Source organism: Syngnathoides biaculeatus, chromosome 13 (genome assembly GCF_019802595.1).
Source record: "Syngnathoides biaculeatus isolate LvHL_M chromosome 13, ASM1980259v1, whole genome shotgun sequence".
In the NCBI taxonomy this organism is placed as follows: Eukaryota; Metazoa; Chordata; class Actinopteri; order Syngnathiformes; family Syngnathidae; genus Syngnathoides; species Syngnathoides biaculeatus.
The window spans coordinates 13,859,632-13,879,918 of record NC_084652.1 but is presented as its reverse complement, the minus strand read 5'-3'; the positions used below and the strand labels follow the sequence as shown (position 1 = coordinate 13,879,918).

At 39.9% G+C, this 20,287-nt stretch overlaps 2 protein-coding genes across 4 annotated transcripts; one reads left to right on the top strand and one right to left on the bottom strand.

Moving 5' to 3' along the window:
- Window positions 1-146: 146 nt before the first annotated feature.
- On the bottom strand, window positions 147-10,567 carry glmna (glomulin, FKBP associated protein a). 2 transcript variants are annotated; one of them, XM_061839333.1, is made up of 19 exons: window positions 10,493-10,567; window positions 10,178-10,241; window positions 9,301-9,422; window positions 8,285-8,398; window positions 8,086-8,194; window positions 6,744-7,038; window positions 6,575-6,677; window positions 5,981-6,162; window positions 3,951-4,004; window positions 2,725-2,755; window positions 2,543-2,632; window positions 2,389-2,430; window positions 2,111-2,184; window positions 1,857-1,941; window positions 1,666-1,775; window positions 1,261-1,324; window positions 609-744; window positions 455-525; window positions 147-373 (listed from the first exon to the last, which is right to left on the bottom strand). In XM_061839333.1, the coding sequence occupies exons 2-19, from the start codon at window positions 10,179-10,181 to the stop codon at window positions 284-286; spliced, it is 1,776 nt and encodes a 591-aa protein (XP_061695317.1). In that variant the 5' UTR covers window positions 10,182-10,241; window positions 10,493-10,567; the 3' UTR covers window positions 147-283. The 2 variants fall into 2 exon arrangements, with proteins under 2 accessions (XP_061695317.1, XP_061695316.1); XM_061839332.1 differs by having other exon boundaries at window positions 9,301-9,426; window positions 10,493-10,563.
- Window positions 10,538-19,957, top strand: rpap2 (RNA polymerase II associated protein 2). Of its 2 annotated transcripts, none has more exons than XM_061839331.1 (12): window positions 10,538-10,663; window positions 10,743-10,788; window positions 11,352-11,463; window positions 11,665-11,763; window positions 11,873-11,938; window positions 12,028-12,116; window positions 12,539-12,574; window positions 13,695-14,661; window positions 14,824-14,933; window positions 15,231-15,311; window positions 17,032-17,100; window positions 19,747-19,957. In XM_061839331.1, the coding sequence occupies exons 1-12, from the start codon at window positions 10,582-10,584 to the stop codon at window positions 19,889-19,891; spliced, it is 1,902 nt and encodes a 633-aa protein (XP_061695315.1). In that variant the 5' UTR covers window positions 10,538-10,581; the 3' UTR covers window positions 19,892-19,957. The 2 variants fall into 2 exon arrangements, with proteins under 2 accessions (XP_061695315.1, XP_061695314.1); XM_061839330.1 differs by having other exon boundaries at window positions 10,576-10,663; window positions 11,349-11,463.
- The last annotated feature ends 330 nt before the right edge of the window (window positions 19,958-20,287 follow it).

Here is a 20,287-nt window from a genome sequence, read left to right as displayed (position 1 = left end):
GAACAGGAATTTTACATATTTTGCAATGCTTTTCTTTTCCTACAAATGAGCTGCCCTGTCTGTTCATATTAAATTTTATGTTGCCATTGATCTCAAAGTTTTGCCCACCCCTGGTGTGACATACACATTGAGTAACGCTTTCAAAATTGTTCCATATGACAATAATTTAATATAGAAAAACATTACTTTCAGTACAAAGAGTACTGCTGTATAGAAAAGTTTAGTAGACTTGCTTGGGAAAAAAAAATGAGACAAACTGCATAAATTAAAGTGATGCTGAAGTCTAGATGGGGCTCTCTACCTCTGTGAGCTCCTCTATTCGTACCAGTACACTCTCCATCATGTCAAAGGTGTGCAGGGCCGAATGGAGAGCCTTTCGGGAAACATGAATTACAATAACATCATCACAATACTCGCGTTCAATTACAACAAAATGTAACACGTAACCACTCACCTGAATCTGAGACTCTGACGTCATGTTCGGCAGCTTCTCATCACCAACAGATACGGAAATCACAGGTGTCTCTGTGGAGAAAAAGGTAAAATGATCATCCTAATGGCAGCACCTTTATTAATAACAGCGTAATAAGTATGTCTCTTGAACTGACCTTTGACATTTCCCTTGTTCTTCTCCAAGGTGCTGCTGAGCTCTCTCTCATAGTGGGCTCTAGACATGTTAAGTCCAACACGCAGAGGCTTCATGAACGCATCTTCAATTTTATGCAGCTCTGTCCAGATTCCAGTCTGAAAGATCGATACATAACGTGAGACAAATGGAGTCACTACTAGCATGTAAAATTTTTGTATGCACTAATGCACATTTATTATTATATGGTGTGGAACTTAAGAATTACTTTTTAGACCATTTAAACCAGAGATTGGTAAAATGTGATACTAGTGCTATGCGGCCTCGCTCTAGCGGTATGCAAAAGAATTATTTCCTGAGAATTTTGTTTAAAAAAAAATACACAGTATATAGGTAAAATGTTCATTTAACCTTTATATATGATACAGTGTTTACATTGTTTAGTTTTTATTTTCCTACATCTGGGCCTGTGTTAATGTTTAAATTACATAATGTTACAGTGGGTTACAATATTGAATGTTTCTGATGAAGAGCGGCCATGTACGCTACTGTCTTTTAAGGTGTGTCGTGATGGTGGTCATTGGGAGAGCCAAGTATTTTTTTTTTTGGGTGATGGTGTAAAAAGCCTAATGTGGAGATACGAGTCACACAATATAATCCGGAATGAAACTCACCCTGTTCTCTGTCACTTTGTCTCTTATCACGAGGTAACGCAGCAGGTTCAGAGCCTCCATGACCCTGGTGGAAAACAACACGCACAAAAAAGGTGGAGTATGAAATTAAAATTCAGCCCAGTAAGTGAGTAAGCAATGACACATATGGAATGGACATAAAATGAAATAACTACAATTGTGATCTACAGGATAAATTAAGACTAAACAACGATACACATCAGACTATCAGAATCATCATTTCCCAAGTCTGTCAAAAACACACAAGGGATTTGTCTCTGGTTGTTGGAGCTGCCCTATGATGACACTTTTGAGACATAAAATTATAAACACATGAGTGATGAAAGGTTACTAGTACAGTACGCTAAAGTCTTACAAATGAGGACGGTACTAATTCATGGACCTCACCTGTCCAGATACTGGAGGAGATCGGTCTCCGGGCCGTCTGGGAGTGTGAAGACCAATCGCAGGAGAGGGAGCAGGTGAACCCCCTCAAACCAGATGTTACTGTTGCCAGGCTGCAAACATGCACAAAGATAAACGTGATGAGAGAAGGAACACCAAATGGCACTCGCCATGACGGTAAAAAGCAGCCTCACTCGTAGGGCAAAGTCGATCTGACTTCTTATATTTTTGATGACGTAGCCTTCTACGCCGGAGTGATTACTCATCTTCAGCATGAACCTGAAATGAAGCGACTGGTTAAGACATAAGTTAGCACTCACAGCGCTTCACTTTTCTCAAGTTTATGCTGGCATTTTTTCCCTCGCTAATGTTATGCTTTGTGAATACTTTCCAAATACATTTCACAATACATTGTAGTCACTTTAAAAGGCTGTGAGGTGGTACCTACTTGAAAAAATTGTACTTGGCCTCAGTATTGAACTTCTCAATGCTCAGCTGGAACACCTTCAAACCTTTGGATCTCTGTGATTGAACAGCATTGAATTCATATTAATCCATAAGACACAACCAGGATATGACATTCAGTTGTTTACATCACAAAAACATGACATTTCAGCATTGCTATACAGTATTGCTCAATATTTGATAAAGCTCTTGTAGTGGATTTCTTTAAAGCTGCCGGTGTACCAAATGAAATGGCTGAGGGTGTGGAAAAGATCCACTTACCAAATCATGTCTTGGACAGACACTCATGACCTTGGTTAAGTTCTACAAACAAATAGACAAACAATTACTGGCATGTAGTGTCCCCAGCAAAGGACAATTACATCTGCATATTGTTTAAATATTTCTTTTTAAAAAGGCTCCGATGAAAGTTTACCTGAGGTACGGTGAGGAATGTTTTAATTTGTAGTAGTTCTGAAGGCAGACTGTTATCCTCCACACGAACAAGACAATTTTCATAAAGCTCCTGTTGAACAGCATACAGAACACAGCAGTCCTTTTATTTGTGCATATTCGACACGTGGATTTACTACTGACTCTTTCACTAAAAATATTTACCAGTCCTTTCTGAATCCTGGCTTCTTCACTTCTGAAAATAACAAAATGATGTCAAGAGATAATAAGGACAAGAGCCACATGATATCAATACAGTAATTTGTATTAGTGGTGTATCTCAGGAGTGGGAATATGCAGCCTGATGATAAATCAATAAATCACAATGAAAGATCAGTATTGGACAATTCCTTTCCTACGCCAGGTATTTAAGTTGTTCACTGCCCAAAAATGAACCAGTTCAGATGAAAAATGTTTTCCCCATTATGTTGCTGATGGGTGGCACGCTGAACAGCTGACTGTTTAGCAAGTCTACCTCACAGTTCTGAGGACTCAGGGTCAAACCCGGTCTCACCTGTGGAGTTTTGGATGTTTGACCCTGTATGCGATACCTTCACTGACCTGTGCAGTTTGAAATACATCCAAACTAATTGGGAGAAGCTTCATGCAACATGACCCAAAACACATTACCAACACATTACCAACTCAACAAAGATGTCATCAGAGGAAAAAGTGGAGGTTTTAGACTGGCTAAGTCAATCACCGGACCACAACCCAATAGAGCATGGATATTACCTCCTGAAGAGGAGACTGAAGAGAGAAACACCCAGAAACAAACAAGACCTGAAAGAGGCTGCAGTCAACTCCCCCGGAAAAGCATTTTAAATGAAGAATGCAACAGACTGGTGAAGTCAATGTGTCGGAGGCAGCATGCAGTTAGTGCAAGTAATGGTTATGCCGCCAAATATTAAATGTTATGCACTTTAACTCCATTTAATGTCTATTCCAGTACTTCTGCTCACTCAAAAAGGTGGTGGCTTCAAGCAAAACGTGCGCCATCCTGAGTTTTTTTTTTTTTTTTACACACTAGATGTAAACAACATGAAATGAAAGCTGGAATTCTGAATTTGTGTCAATTATCTTTTGATATGAAACCCAAATATCTTTAGGATACAACAAAATGAAAGGAATTGACCTTGTTATTCCAATCATTTGGAGGAGGACTGTACTTTTATTTTTTTAAGTATCTTGTGGCAGTAAGTTAAAAATGACCGAGGCATCATGCGATAAAGAAAACAAAGTTATTTTATAAGTCAAACTGCAAAGCATGAGTAAGTACTCTGTGCTCCCTCATGTACAAATAAAAATAAATTTTGTAACACCAGATGTGGAAAGATATTTTCAACAGAAAATGGCGCAACGGGATTTCAGAGGGGGTGGAATAATTTTACCTAGACAGCAGAAGGTCTACATGATCCATATTACATTGAAGGCAGAACACCGGACTGCAAGACAGGGAAAGCATTGTTAGCATGGGCACAATTTACGCCTATAGTACTTTTAATAGCACCACAGTCTAGCAGCTTTACAACATATTCATGATCAATACATTGCAGGAATACTGCCTTCACCTTATCTTTACAGGTTCAGGACATCTTTTTTGAGGTTTTTTTGTAAAGACAAAACTGTGGAGCTTTTTTGTCAAAGAATGAAAAACACAGAATTGTCACAAAAACAATTTCCCCGATGACTGTACGCATTTCAGCAAATTTTAGTCTTAATTTTTTTTCAGTGAGGATTGTTATTTGTGTTTTTGGAGGGGGGGAGGTGTTCTCTTAACTGTAAATATATTCAACACCACTTTTGATGTACCCTGTTGTATTTGTACTTTATAAAACTGTAAAATAACTTTTACTATCACTTTCTTCTGTGATGTAAAACTAAGTGAAACTGTGACCATTACTGAGATAAGTTACTACAAAAAAAAAAAAAAAAATCCGTACAGAGAATTCAGAGATCTGAAGATCTGATGTGCAAGGAGTGAGATTTTTTTGAGGGTTTTTTTCAAAGTCCTAGTTGACAGCCATGGGCTTTGCCCTGGCGTTGTTGCTATAGAGTGCTTCGTCAGTCATAGCTGCACAGATGCAAGACCACCCCCCCCAACATTAACTTTTTTTTAACAAACACCGACTTGACACCCAGTGAGTGGACCGGGGGTTCGGGATGTTGTGGCACCTCTTTATTGGCCACGAGTCCGCATGTCAAGGAGTTATAAAAACAAAAAAAAGGTCCAATGAGAAAATAACTATGGGCTGGAATATGTGCCACCCGGAATTGCATTTGAATTTAGGAGCAGAATTTGAAAAACTTGAATTTTTATTAACTGAAGTTCAATAAACTTGAAAGTGACTTAACGTTTTTTTCCCGGAAAGTCAAATGTTCTAACAGTGTTAGAACCTTTACACAATCCTTCCTTAACCTTTGTGGAATGCATTATATGGTCAGAAAGAGTTAAAAGCTAATTCCTTTAAAATATAGGAAAGAACATAATGTTCGTATAGTTTTTTTTTCTAGCCATTAAACTCCATGTCTCAGAGTTTACTGGCACGTACGGGTAGAAATAGCACATCTTGATACAAACAGCATGGTTTTAAATTATTTTGTGTACTGTACATCCCTTATGCATCGGCTGTCCGTTTTCTTTTGGACATTAGCAGGACATTATTCAGCTTGTATTTAAAAAAATAATAATAATAATCATGAAAAAAAAATCATGCTTTGGTTTTTGTCTTTGGTTAAATACATGAAAGTCCAAAAATGGACAACAGCCACCCAAAGGCTGGACTACAATTGATTAATGCACACACCCTGAACTGCCAATCGCAGGACACATAGCGACAAACAATCACAATCACTCCTAGGGACAATTTCGGGTGTCCAATTAATGTTGCATGTTTTTGGAATGTGGGAGGAAATCGAAGTGCCCGGAGGAAACCCACGCAGGCACGGAGAACATGCGAACTCCATACAGGTGGGGGGGCCGTGATTGAACCCGGGACCTCAGAACTTTGAGGCCAACGCTTTACCGGCTGATCCGCCGTACCGCCTTATTGGACTTCAGTTAATACAAATCCAATTTGTTTTCCAAACTGAGTTTGTAAATTCAAAATCAGTTCCATGTGACACATTTCAGCCCATCAATATCTTGATTTTTCACAATTTTGAGCCTCCTTTTATATAACGTACTTGCAAATATTTTACAATCATTGAAATTTGGAAGGTTGTTAACAACATTCAAATAATGTGTCAAATTGAAACGCTATTTTGACTTAACACGGACTTTGAATAAAACAAATCCTAATAGTTGACTAAAGCTGTCGGATCAACAAAGCTGTCGCTCCAAGGAGCTCTTTTAATGCCATTTGTTCACGGCTTCCTGTATCAGGAGTAAAAACCTTGGCGATCTTAAGAGTTGTCTTACTTAAAGACACAGGGGAAGGTGTCAGCGGCCAGGTGATGAACAAACACCAGATACGCCAAGCTGGCCAGGGAGTCTTTGGGATAGCGCACGTCCTCCTCTAGAAAGCCTGTCGCCTCTCTCCTCTTGGACAGAAGCTGATACACGAGGCCCGGCGTGGACTCCCCGATAGCGTTGAGATTGTTCTGCAAGACACACACGCAGCTGCAAAGTTCATCCATTTTTGATGCCGCTCATCCTCATGAAAGCCCGTCAGGTAGGAGCCAAACACAGCTGCCTTTCTGTGCTGCAAATAATGGAGACATTAGAATCTAAAGAAGAGTATTATTCATGTGAGTAATTTTTGTGTGGAATTTCTGCAGGTGCAGTGACTTCCTCCCATAATCCAAAAGCATGCATGTTAGCACCAGTTGAGACTTTTATCGTCCTTTGGTGAGTGTGATTGTTTATCCAAGCGTGTCCCGAGATTAGGTGGAGAACACTCGCGTCTCACCCAGTCATCTGGGATAAACTCCAGATAATCCATGGCCCTAATGAGGGAAAATGCTATAGAAAATGGGTGGATAGCTCTTTAAATAACGTCAGAGATTGTCATACCAAAATCTCTGTGGCAAAGTCCCTCAGAGGACAAAGAGAAGCCAAAGTGTCTGGATCGTTGAGTTGCACCTCCAGAAGAGGACCGTTCAAGGAACTCATACAGCTGCAAAGGGAGAAACATCATGGAATCGGTATAAGGGATTGACACAATTCATCATTTGTCACTTACAATTTCAGAAGTTCAGTCCTCAGCTCTTCTTGACCCAGTAGCACCCAGTCGTGATTGGCCGACTCTTTAGCGCTTTCACTCAGTTTGCAGTCGCTAATACAGAGCTTACGTTGAGCCTCTTGGATGAAGGGCTTGACGAAGTTCGTCAAGTCAGTGCAGCAACGGCTAAGCAAGAAGATGTCGTTTTCCTGTTGCTGCTTGGTCTGAGGGATTGGGAGTTTTGCCACCTGCTCCAAGGCGGAGGACAAGGCCATGCCCACAGATGACGCCTTATGGCTGCCCAGACGCTGCAACACTACACACATCAAGACACACCGTAGTGAAACACCACAGAACAATAGTGTGCCACCGCAAATTAAAGCAAAAGCATTATGAACAAGCTTCTCCCGTATTTCCGTCCTTATATAACCATACGCTCAGTACCAATGTGTGCAGTTAAATGATAGAAGTCCATTCCTCATAAATGAGAATAAAATCAATGTGAGTAATTATTTTAAAAATAACTTATTTTGTTTGGGGCAACGATTATTCGATGAAATAATTGAATGTCAAAAGATGAGTGACAGTCCTAAACTCAACATACATTACTTTTAAAATCCACCCATCCATTTTCTTAACCGCTTATCCTCACAAGGGTCACGGGGGGTGCTGGAGCCTATCCCAGCTGTCAATGGGCTGGAGGCGGGGTACACCCTTAACTGGTTGCCAGCCAATCGCAGGGCGCATGGAGACAGTCACAATCACCCCTAAGGGCAATTTACAGTATCCAATTAATGTTGCATGTTTTGGGGATGTGGGAGGAAACCGGAGTGCCCGAAGAAACCCCACGCAGGCACGGGGAGAACATGCAAACTTCACACAGGTGGGTCCCGGATTGAACCCCGGGACCTCAGAACTGTGAGGCTAACGCTTTCCAGCTGTTCCACCGTGGCGCCTGGTCTTAAAATCAAATGGCTGATACAGAAACAAATCCACTCTAAGTGTATACATTCAATGAAGACTCACTACTAACAACCCAGGCTAAATGTTCTTCCCCAACATACAACGTCTGTCTCAGCTGAACTGTTATCATTTTCTCTGAAGAACTTTACTGGATTCTTATATATACAGGGACTTTGGCAATATCTTGTGGTATCTTATGGTATTTCAGAGATATTAAAATAATGTGAATTAGTTAGTTTTTCTGCAAAAAATATGGGAGGTTCCACAAATAAAAACTTAAAAAGTGAAACGTGACTGTGTGCAAGATAATTGTGTACGCTACTTTTTGTGACTTTTTCTTTTTTTGGGGGGAGATTTGTCTAATGTTAAGTACCCACATCTGAATGATGTCATTCCTAACCTTTCTGCAAAGGCTTCAATAGCAGACTGAGGGTCTCCGCTATGATAATTGGTTCCTCCTGCTCTAACTGCTCCAATAGGCCAATCAGCAACTCTTTAGGCCTGCAAGTCTAAAAAAAAGAACAAAATCTAAACCACTAAAATCAACAACCCTTCTGCAAGAACAAACAAAAAAAAATCATGATATAATATCCAATAACCTCTATTAGATGATTGAAAATAGCCTGACAGTGAGGAAGGTTCTTGTCTTCCTTCTGCAATAGAACTTGAACCAGAGGAGGCAGCAGGTTCCACCCCATGCACCTCACCATGTCCTAAACGGGGACAAACATTTACATTCTTAACTGTTGGTCACTGGCCAGTACAGCGAGCCCTTGCTATATCTAGGTTTGTCGTGTGCTCCGACACTACGTGGTGGATTTTAAGTGATCGTTTTTATAGGTTTTTGCAGTATACAGCCAAGTCCAAATGTACAGTTCTGCACCTTCAGTATGTTACCAATTTGAGCCGTAATGTGCCAGGGTACACCGACTTCTCCTGGAAAGCATGCGCTGTAACGGTAGTGCAAGAACAAAAATGCAGAGAAGCTCCCTAATTTCCTCTGTAGGGTGTCTCGGCTCTCCCTTAGAGACAGGGTGAGAAGGTTGGTGATCCAGTATGGGCTCAGAGTCAAGCTTCTGCTCCTCCGCATAGAGGAGAAGAAAGAAAATGGGTGGTTGAATAATAGTTCCCACAGATCAAAGAAATTATATGGCTGTGAGTATCGTTCTCTTCTTTTTCTGTGTTGCTGCTCCATGTGATTAAGTAGCAGTTGTTTGATGTTGCATAATTGCTGAAACATCTATGCTCATTTTTGTTACTCTGACTAAAGCATTTCACATTCTATGTTAGTATTACGCTAATGTTCCATTAATGGTTTGGTTGAACATTTTGGTGCTTAAATATACGTTTCAATCTCATTGGTTTATGTCAGATTTAGAGTAAACTTCAACTTCAAGCAAGAACGCTTTGTCCCCTATTTAGAGACGCAAGAGTGTTATTTTCTTGTTTCCTCAAAGTGATGTTATACGATCCTCTCCCACTTCTTGACAGCGAGAGAGTAAGGGACACTATAAAAAGGTTTTAAAAATTATACTAGGAGGGGTAAAAGTTATTTTTTTATGGTCTTTGCAGATTTTCATCTATTCTGTGTGAGTCTGGAACACACATCGTGTACCTGATTTGTATCATCCAACACAATACTGAGCACTTGAGCACTATTTCCCTCCTCGATGCACGAACAACCAGCAGTCATGAAGAGTTTGTGATCTTCAGGGGTGTAGCTGTCAGCTGGGAGGGCTTGCTAGATGAGAGGCAAAAACAGGTGAACACCATCTCCTGTACAGTAGACTAAAATAAGCCACAAAGAGATGCATTTGTACTAATAAAGGGACAGAAATAATTCCTGATGGATGGATCAAATAATGGGACAGAAAAAGTTCCTGATGGATGCCTCGCTCCTGAAGTTTATTTGATACTTCCAGCCACTATAATGTAAGATGGAACATATACTAAGGTGTACGGAAGCTGTTGGATGTTTCATAATTGCTATCATCTTCTCCAATGCCATACAATTGCTTTTATGTCCTCGATTTCACATTGGATTCAATATTTTAAATTACGATTCAAACTCCTAATTTTGTGTGAGGCAGGTACCTTAATCAATAATTACCATTCTGTCTATTTAGAGACTGATAGAGAAAAGAAGGATTTTTCTCATGTCGAAGCATGCAGTTAAAAGGAATCTGTAGTAGTGTTGTCAAAGAGGAAATTCATTAAATGAAATGATCATGTTTTTAGATGTGCAATTAAAAAAGTAGGATATCATAGTATTTAAAAATTCACACAAAGTTTTCTTCATTGTTACAGTACTGTGACATTTTACTTTGATGATGTGCCATGTGCTTTTTTTTTTTTTTTTTTAAACGTCAAATATAAGATGCTTGGCTCAGATAAGGTTGGTTATCACTGAACTAGATTATGGAACACACCTCCTTACTCATATATAATGAAAATGCGAGATTTTAGTCAAATATTGTCCCAGTTAGACTCACACATCTCTGCACCACATCACTGAATCCATCCAGAGCCATTCCGTTTGTCTTCACACGACAATTCCTAAAACAACGATTTAACACTTTAGTGAAAATGTGCTTGAGCTCATCATATATATTGAAATTAAAGAAATTAATACTACAGTACACCAGTCACTGTAAATAGTCAGTGCTAGTAGCTATGAGATTAGCCACTACAAGCATTTGTAATATCTCCTGAAAAACCTCAAAGCTTTCTAATCACACTTTCGAATACAAACATGTATGACTAATAGTGTAGTTAGTGTAGAACGAGTAAAATGAAACAAACTTTACCTGAAGGGAATAAGTACAGACCACGTCAGTTTGTGAAGACTCCTTGGTTGAAATTGGGCTCCACTGGCTCGCCGTCGATTCGTGTCGTCATGGATCAAAGGTCAAAACGCACGCAAGGAAACAACATGGAGGCCGGGGAAAGACAAGTTTCCTCTAAAGCGCCTAAAAATGGTCATTTGAGAGTTTATTTTGAAGAATTGTTTGTTTTTCTTTCACTCTACTTCAGTGTATTGTGTGTTTGTCGTGACAGGTGGAAAACACGCAAAGCAGCTAAGTGCCGAAGCAGAAGCAAGGAGGTGTTTATCAAGGCTTTTTACTCTAATACTAACTAGTTTACCCTTTTTTTCCACCCAAGAGACGTAGTTGATATCTTTAAATAAAAAAGAATGTATGCGGTTCTTTAATTGTCAATTCTATGCAATACCTGTTTTGATAAATTGGCAATAAACAGTTAAATTACATGGTGCTTCTATTTAGATATTTAGCTAAAATACAAATGGTAACAAAGCTAAATTGAGAACGGCTAAGAAAATACCTTGCATGTATGTTTTTCAGTTTTTGCTTTAAAATCAGGGGCTTTTTTTTCCTTTAACGCAAGCTCATACTTTTTGGCCTCGCAAAAGGCAAGGTATTCTCCACAATGTGTGCTTGTCATGTATATAAGTAATATAAATCATACCTTGCTCGCATATATAGACTACCAAGAGCTATTACTTGCAGTACATTATAGTTTTTGGACCGATTAACCGAAATTGGGTAATTCAGTGGTGAGAATCACTGTGCTAACATCTACAGTATATGCTGTGTTGTTGTTTTGTTCAGCTGTTACTGTGCTTTTCGTGCGCGTATTTGTCAGGAGAGAGGTGATCCGGGAGACGCTGAGGGAGAGACTGGAACTGGAGAAAAGAGCCCACCAGGTGGTGGAGCGTCTCATAGAAGACCGCGTGTCTGATGACTTCCTGCTCGACTGTGTGAGTTTAGGAAACTTTTCTTGAAGACCGCGTGTCTGATGACTTCTTGCTCGACTGTGTGAGTTTAGGAAACTTTTCTTGCCTCTTACCTCCACTTTAAAGTCAAGAGTAACTATTCCACAGTCCCAAGGTCTTTAGACCTTAATGGAGGAGATCGACATCATTGGTATTTCTTCACATGTTACTGTTTTCACTTTACAGGCCAAGTTAATCACCACTGCTAATTACAAAGATGTTGTGGAGGAAAGATTCATCACTAAATTGTGTGGTTATCCTTTGTGTTCAAATAAATTGGAAAAGGTATCTGCATTCATTCATTACACCTTTATTAGTGTGCACCACCGATGTACTGTATGGATCCTCCTTTCTCAGACTATGTTTTTTTTTTAATTATTTTTTTACCTTGCAGATCCCAAAGCAACAATACAAAATCTCAACGAAGACCAATAAGGTATATGACATAACAGAGCGTAAGGTGAGTAGTGCTGCATTTGACAAAACAGAATAGAACACGAAAGATGGATTGCAGGCTTACTTTTTTTTTTTGCCTTTCTTTTTTTGTAGTCTTTTTGCAGTAACTTTTGCTATAAAGCATCCAAAGAATTTGAGCTGCAGATATCAAAGACCCCTCTTTGGCTTCGGCACGATGAAAGGTAAATTTGGAATTCTCCAATTTGAAAAACAAGTATGACTTAGCATTTTGAAATGCACACTAAAAAGCAACCGTTATATCACGAGAATAAAGACATGGTTTTATTGATTGATTGTCAGTATTTAATCACAAAGGTTGACATAACGGGTTAGCACTTCTAGTTTTTACTATGATGGAAAATTAGTTTCTAGAAAAGGATCTATCTATTTTACGATGTCCAAGGTATGAGATTGAGAATGATAGTAAACCTAACCAATTATTATTTTGTCCGCTTGTTACCGGATTTCATGACCACAATTTAATATTTTGTGGCCATAAAATAATATATTGTGTGCATCTTATATGTATATTGTGGCCACAGTTTTTTCTCCTATCTATAAATGTGTGCAATGATAAAGTGGAAATCATTGGGTTATCTTTCAGACCTCCAGAAATCAAGCTGAAGAAGAAAGGCAACATGTATGTATTTGCTCCACTGATGATGTTCTTTTACAGTATGTTTTTCCTTAACGCTATCTCATTAAGGTGAGTTGCCCCTTACATTTTTGTCATTGTACATTTTTTTCATGGGACAAAGTCCCCAAAAATAATGCAACACACTGCTGTTAATGTCTAAACTGCTGACAGCAAAGGAAAGTATAAAGTCATTTTCTCTCCCTGGTTTCCTGTGACTCATGAGTGTCACAAGGTGTCAGGTATGAATGGGGAACAGGTATGTCAAAGTATTACATCTGCAAAGTTATACTGTACACTGAGTGTCCTTTCATCAGTGTTTTCCCATGAAAAGAAAAACAGGGGTGGCTTGAGATACAAGGTTTTTTTTTTTTGGGGGGGGGGGTTGTGCTTTGACTTGCAAGCCTGAACTTGAGAAACTGGCACGACATGGTGACAGGGTAATCAATTAAACTCACATCAGGAAAAAAAAGAGCACTTGGCAAATCATGAAAAATTAATCAACAAGCCAGGCTTCGGGCTGTTTATGACTGAAGTTGAAGTTTACTGTCAAACCAAACAAAAAAAAACCCCAAAATAATTATACCTTATGTATTTAAAAAAAAATCACATAGCTTTGCCTTTCAGTGCTTTAACCCTCTAAGCAGATGATTGAACACAGAGTAGCAACACATGAAACCAACAATATATACATAACAGTACATTATCGATTGCAAAGAGAGAATAGTATTAGTGCCGTACTGATGACCTGAGAGAAGAGGGGAGACATTTCAGTGACCATTATACCCATCTTCTATTTATACTGAACCCAGGTGGACAAAGCGAACACAGTAAATGTAGCGGCACAATGGCCATTCAATTGATGCAGCGTATCAAAAACAGATTTATTCAGTTTAATTCTGGTTATTTTTTTTTAATGAACAATCTGTAAAATGTTATAGACATTACAACAATATATATATATTTGTTACATTTCCAGTACTTTCAATATGAAAAGACAATTTGAGATACAAATTTTCAAACTACAAGAATGTTACGTTACATGAAACACCACTGTATTTACAAAATTGTGAGACTGTCGTGAAATACTGTAAATAACCATGCAAATATAAACCCTTGTGTCCAGCGGAAGTTCTGGTGAGGAGGTATGTCTGACACCGAAATGCCTACAGGAGGATGACATTGAGCAACCACTGAATACTCAACCTGAGGACCATCAGGACCGTTCCTTCACAGCCGGCCACAGCGACAGCAGCGATGACGAACGGGAGCAGGACTTCATTTCCAGCGTGGTTTCCAGGGAACAGAGACCCAGGGTGCACTGGGGTGACCGGCCAAAACGTAAAAATGAAGGTGAAGGAGTTAGACGCCCGCAGGCAGAAAGGAGAAAGGGTGAAAGCAGACAAAACCAGAAGTTAGAAAAGGAAGTCAAAATGACTCGTGATGAGTCTTTTGCAAATGGAACAGTCCACGAAGAAGTGCCTGAGGAAGCCAAAGTGGACGAGGTGATGGATAAACTGAAGTCATGCAGCCTCCATGCTGCAACACAACCTCAGGAAGACCTCACAGCTCCCGCAACCACTCCACCTCTGATTGAATCAACTCACCAAAGAGAAAGCAGTTCACAAAATCGCCAGGATCTTGTCGTGTTGAATGCAGACAGCGTGCCCAGCCTCAATATCATCCAGGTGGGGATGAGCAAGCGAGGGGCGACAGGTCTCCGGAGTCTTCTCAAGAACCACGGTCCAGCGACAAAACACAACCTGATTGGACAGTCTCTACTTGAATCCTTAAGAGTGACACTGAACGATTGGCTCACAGAAGAGAGCATTAAATTCCTGCATGGTGCTGATTGTACGCTTGACCCTCCCTCAATCTACATGAAAGAAGAGGAAGAGGAATTGGATGAAGATGACCTTGAGGATGATGTGACTGAGGGAAGTGGAGGAGAGGAGGAGAGGAGAGCCTTATTGCCAGCTCCGGACTATGAGACCCTCAAAAGGGAAACCCAGCAGATGGTGCTCAAGGTCAGAGAGTTTTACAAAGGCACCTGGATTGTGGCTGAGGACGAAGAAAAGATGAATGGAAATGAGGTGAGTAAAGAGTGTGAAACTTATTGGCCACAAGGGGCCGCTCAATAAATACATTGGTAGCACTTGTGGCTACCAATGTAGCCGATTTCCCTCATACTTTAATCAGCAACACATTTCAAAACACTATGTTCAAAAATGTGTCATGTTTGTTTGTCCCACCAGGAAACCACCCAGGACCAAAGCACAAGTGACTCTCCGTCTCTGCCGCTGGTTGACTCCAAAGCTCAGCATCTCATCCAGAAGAGAATTACGGTGGAGAAACTGGCCAGCTGGTGTGTGTGACTACAATCTTCCTGATTCTATTCACGCATTGCAATCCAAACAGCTGTCTTTCTGTGTGTCCATTACCACCGTTGTTTCCATATGTGAACGCCCATTAACTAATCAGGGTAGGAGGTTATGTTTTGGTCTCTGAGCATATCTCAGGTTATGATAATGTGTGCCAATGAAGAAGCAGCAGAAATATGAAGTATTTCTGTACTCTGTATACTCTTGACACCTAATTATCAAGAGACTGTTTTGGTTATGTTTTGTGGTTTGTAGTCATTTCTGTCTTTCTTAATGTGCAGTCTCAGGAACATTGTGGGTCCGCTGAGTCTTACCTTGAGTGATATCACCAGTGACCTCAACAACCTCGTCAGGACATTCAGGTGAGTGCAATACACACACGCACGACGCGGCTCCACCGGGACGCATTCATGTTTCACAGCAGCAACTGATGCAAAACGCATCGTGGGTGGGTCAGCTGCTTGTGCCGTGCATATTATGTTATTTCCAGGTTTTTTCGGCAGCGTGGGAATTCAGAACAAAGTGTGTCGTGGGTCAGCTGGTCTGGCCGCGCGCAAAAAATTGTCGAAGGCGTTCGAATACCGAGTTCCGTTTGAAAACAGAAGCAAAAAAATCTCAAAATTATCGTTTGAAAACCGATTTGTTCGAAAACGGGGATGTTTGAGAACTGAAGCTTTACTGTATTATGAAATGATCTGCAAAATCCAAGCAATACAAATGTGCTCTTGGCTAATTGAGATAATAATGAGATAGGTTGAACAGTCTTCTGTCCGTCACTCCATTCTTAACTGCTTATCCTGACTAGTGTGAGCATGCTGGAACCTATCCCAGCTAACTCTGGTTGGCACACACCCTGAACTCGTCACCAGCTGGTCATATGGCCCACATAAACGACCATTTGGACTCATATTCACACCTAACTTTCAACATTAACTTTCCATGTATGTTTTTGAGATGAAGGAGGAAACCGGAGTACCTGGAGTAAACCCACACAGGCACTGGGAAAATGGACAGCAGAGGTGCGATTCGAACCTGGGTCCTCAGAACTGTGAAGCAGATGTGCTAACCAGTTGTTCACCGTGCTGCTTAGTCTGCTGTTACCTCAGTAAATGTGGTGATTTTTGAGTTATTGTTCTTAATGTAGCACATGTTGTCATTGACCAAATGTAAAAGAAGAACTACGGTACATGTTGTGTTCGAATTTGCCAACACAGCTTGTTCATTCTGGTAACACAAAGCGACCATATTGTTCAAAGCAATGCTGATGGCTCATCCAAAGAAAGGAGATGGGAAGGGCCATTTAATTATTACTTCTGTTGTAGCCTTAGAGGGGAGAAAAAGGGATGAGTGGCTAGCTCGTGCGTCTCATGATTCTGCGGGTTCATAGCTCAAATCTCGGTTGTAACCTTCTTGTGTTGAGTTTATTAGTTCGCCCCTGCTTGTGTGGGTTCTTGTCCAGGTTCTCCGGCTGCTGCTCACATTCCAAAAACATGAATGTTTGGTTCATTGACGACAATTATCTGCAGCTGTGAATGTAAATTGTTGGTTGTTTATGTGTTGTGTGATTACCTGGCGACCAGTCCAGGATGTACCACAGATCTTCCTCAAAATTAGCTACAATAGGCTAATTAGGATAAGTGCTATAAAACACAAGTTTATGTATTACTAATGTGTAGGGGAAATTAAGAAATGGAAATCACGAACAAATCCAATCCCCTCCCACCTCCATTGGTTGTTTAAGATATTTCTAACAGGATTGCTTTTAAATCACTGTGTCAGTGATTTAAGAGAAGTCCGGCTTCCAGGAATTCTTTTTTTTTTCTCCCGAGAGGCCCTGCTGAAAGGCCTGAACAGAAACGAAAGGATACATGCAGCTGCCAAAAAGACATACATCATGGCACATTGTACAGCAAAGCCATGTTTATGCCACTTATTTTGGATGTATATACTTTACATTCATACAGCAATGACATTCAGGCTTTTCACCTGCTAAGACAGTGATATGTCATATTGGAACTGACCTTGCCTTGTTTTTTTTTTTTTTTTTTTTTTTGGGGGGGGGGTTGTTTCATAATACCACAGGTTTACCAACACCAACATCATCCACAAACCTCCTGAATGGACGCTCATCGCCGTAGTGCTTCTCCATCTGTAAGTGTGGCTTCTCCTTAAATAGTTGATTCTCAAGCTGCGGTCTTTTGGGTGTATCTTGGTAGCCCGGGAAAATAATTTACATTAAATTATTATGTACTTGTATTTAGGAAAGTTCATTTGGGACAAGGTGCATCAACATAACAAACATATTAAACTATTTTTTCCCCAGTACCTGAGCTTTGGGACAGTAAAAATCCCTGATATAATTATGACATATCATCACTTAAATTTTACATCCAATTTTTTTTCCCCGCAATAGCTAATTACAGTAATACAGTCCTACTGATTTTATTTATTTTCAAGAGCAAAAGTTACAGTTTTAAGAAATAGTCCTATTTTTAAAAAAAGGAATATTTTCCAAAATCGAAGCTGTAATATGACAGGAATAAAGTTGTAGTTTTTAAAATTGAAAAGTTAAAATGGTACTTTGTGCCTTTGCTTTTTTTTTTTTAACTCTATTTCGGTAATATTGTGATTTTTTTTCTTTATTTTTTTTTTTTTTAAATCTTCGAAAGTGTTTATTCTCCCAAGATTTACTTTTTTTTTTATCCTTGCAAAGGTTACTTCATACCTTTAAAAAAAAAAAAGTACTACTACAGTGTAATTGTATTTTTTTTCCTCCCGAAATATACGGTGGGGCACAAACCTATTTAGTCAGCCGCCAACATTCATCTCTGTATATTCTTTTTTCCATCAAAAGACAACCAATTTTCTCAAAAATAGGCAACTTTTTAATCCTTTTGGGTCCACATGGTTGTGAAGTTTAGTTAAATTTCAGCATAAGAGGCGGCCATTGGAAAAATGTCTCCCTTGTAATTGCTCTTTGGATTTTTATCAATCGTAGACATTTTCATCATTTGTATAATTCAGCCTTTCATGCATAAGTAAGCAAGTCATCTACTGCCTGCATTGTGCCCTGGGATGGCGGTGCATGGGATATTGTCGCGTCCGCACCATATGGCGTGCGAGTCTGCGTGCGCTCGTGGCGACGGTGGTTCTCGGTCAGTTCCGAGCTCCTCCCATCTGAGTACACACAAGCTTCGTGGCCTTATCTCACCCAGATTGTCCCGTTCCGGATCCGTGATGGAGGACGGAAAGCACACAAGCAGCTCTGTTCACCTCTTAAGTTGAACACACACGCACACACTCGCGTTAAACTGGTACTTGGGAAATGGTTCACCTGATTTCCAGAGGCTCTGATTTATGAGACCCAAGCAAGTTACGTCAACATCCTAGCTGACCTATAAAACCTTATTTTAGTATTTGACAAACATTTTGCAAGCAAAATAATGTTGCTCTGTGAATTATCCACTGGCGTAAGACGGTGGTGTTAAGAGTTGAATTAGTTCCATGACCTCTCTCATAACTTTGTTTTTGCTCAGTGCTCTTTTTGGTGCAGATCTGTTTGCTGCCAAATTGCTATATAAGCTCTATAATTCATTAATGCAGCAAAGCATTTTCTTCATTGCAAAGCAAATGTATAATAACTGAATTTCACAATTTTTCCAACAACAGAGTTTGTGTAAATCTAAATGCTGCATTGTAAAATAACATCAACATTGATTACAATACAGTTTTCTTAATATTTGCGTAGTGAACATCCACACATTTGCTGCTTTCTTTTTAAACACATCCTCGTTGTTTGCTGAAAAACTAAAACTTGTATGTTTGTGCTCAGGCCAAAGCAATAAAATTGGTGCTTTGGGCCATCTTGTACTATGTTAACTTGAGTTAAGGACCTTCATTTAAACAAGAGTGGTGCCTTGATGCTACCTTGTGGCATCTTCGGGCAGTTATAAAGCTTTTTAGGGGATATTTATTATTTGTTTTGCTATTGGCTGCCTGTCTGACTCCCACTGTATATAACGAACATTTAGGGCGCTTCATCTCATTCTTTTGGACTCTGATTAGCTGCTGGTAAAAATCACATTCTCTAATACAACACCCATTGTTTCATGCCCTACAATGGCCCCGAAGTGTCCTTCCTACAAGGCTTCTGGTGTCCATGTAATATATCACCGTAATAATTTGTCATTATCCAATGGATGCGTCTCACATTAGATTGATTGGCGTCTTTTCTTTCAATGCCAGTGGTACCTCATGATTTCATCAGTTCCCATTCAAATCTAAGCTTCTATTTCTCGACCATAAATAATTTGGCACGGTGTGGTTATCTATCCGCTACCCAGCAGCTGCGACGCTCGTCTGCCGTCTATTGTTCAAGCCAGTTGAATAATGGATGTCCCCCTTCGCAACCCTGGAACCTGAGGAGAACCACAGATAAACCAAACTCCACACAGGTAGACCAGAGCCAGAGATGGAGGACAGAGGCAGGAGTAAAGGTGCAAGTGTCTTATTAGAGATGCCCCACAAGGAATCGTTGTCATCCTTCTAATTAGCCATGTTAGATACTTTGAGATTCAATAAAAAAGAGGGGAAAATGTAATGATTTAAATTCAACTAAAAAGGAATGCTGTCAAGGTACCACTGTATTTGTCTTTTAGTTAACATTTTACATTCTTTTATTTATTCTTCTATAATCTGGTTTGAGTGTTGACCAATCACAGAGTTTTTATTAAATTCTGCCTCAAAACTGCTTTTCACAACATCCTGTAAATGGTATCTGTATCACTTTTCTTGCAGGTTGTCCAATGTGTCTCCAGTGGTTGCCGAAGCCTTGAAGACGCCTTCATCAGTTTTATATATAAACACCCTCATGGAGGAGCTGGGCCTACAGCAGCAAGACCTCTTGAACCTTCTCCAGCCATTTAAAACGATACCGCACTGACACACACAATAAAATTCATGGAATGGACACCTCTGTAAGCGAACCAAATAAAAGTATTTTCTGATAAGGCAAGAATTTTTGCTTTTCATGTGTTGCACTATTTGTATGTTCATAAGGTTTTTTTTTCTTTTTTTTTTTTTTTGTCCTGTCGGACTTCAGCCTTTGCCATGTCAATCTAATCTGCGTAGGGCCTTCAGAATCAACAGTGCTGGTCCATCATATAAACTATAATAGCAATCATTAACCAATCAGATTGCAAAATTGTCCTGACAGAGCTGTAGTGCTGGCTCTCGATGATGTCTGCATTTTACCATCCTCTGGTTGGTCAGGGCAAAAGTTTTTTTTCAGCCAAGCTGGACGAGCAAAACGCATCAGTAGTAATCTGCAAAAATCAAC

What these genes read in the sequence shown, in the direction of transcription:
- glmna (XM_061839332.1), bottom strand. Translation starts at nt 10,216, where the DNA reads ATGGCTCTGGATGGATTCAGTGATGTGGTGCAGAGATGT. An exon ending in TTTTCAATCATCTAATAGAG is followed by an intron (nt 8,195 to 8,284) that starts GTTATTGGATAT and finishes TCTTTTTTTTAG; the next exon opens with ACTTGCAGGCCTAAAGAGTT. An exon ending in CGTCAGAGTCTCAGATTCAG is followed by an intron (nt 374 to 454) that starts GTGAGTGGTTAC and finishes GTTTCCCGAAAG; the next exon opens with GCTCTCCATTCGGCCCTGCA.
- rpap2 (XM_061839330.1), top strand. Translation starts at nt 10,582, where the DNA reads ATGGATCAAAGGTCAAAACGCACGCAAGGAAACAACATGGAGGCCGGG. An exon ending in GTTCAAATAAATTGGAAAAG is followed by an intron (nt 11,764 to 11,872) that starts GTATCTGCATTC and finishes TTTACCTTGCAG; the next exon opens with ATCCCAAAGCAACAATACAA. An exon ending in ATGACATAACAGAGCGTAAG is followed by an intron (nt 11,939 to 12,027) that starts GTGAGTAGTGCT and finishes CTTTTTTTGTAG; the next exon opens with TCTTTTTGCAGTAACTTTTG.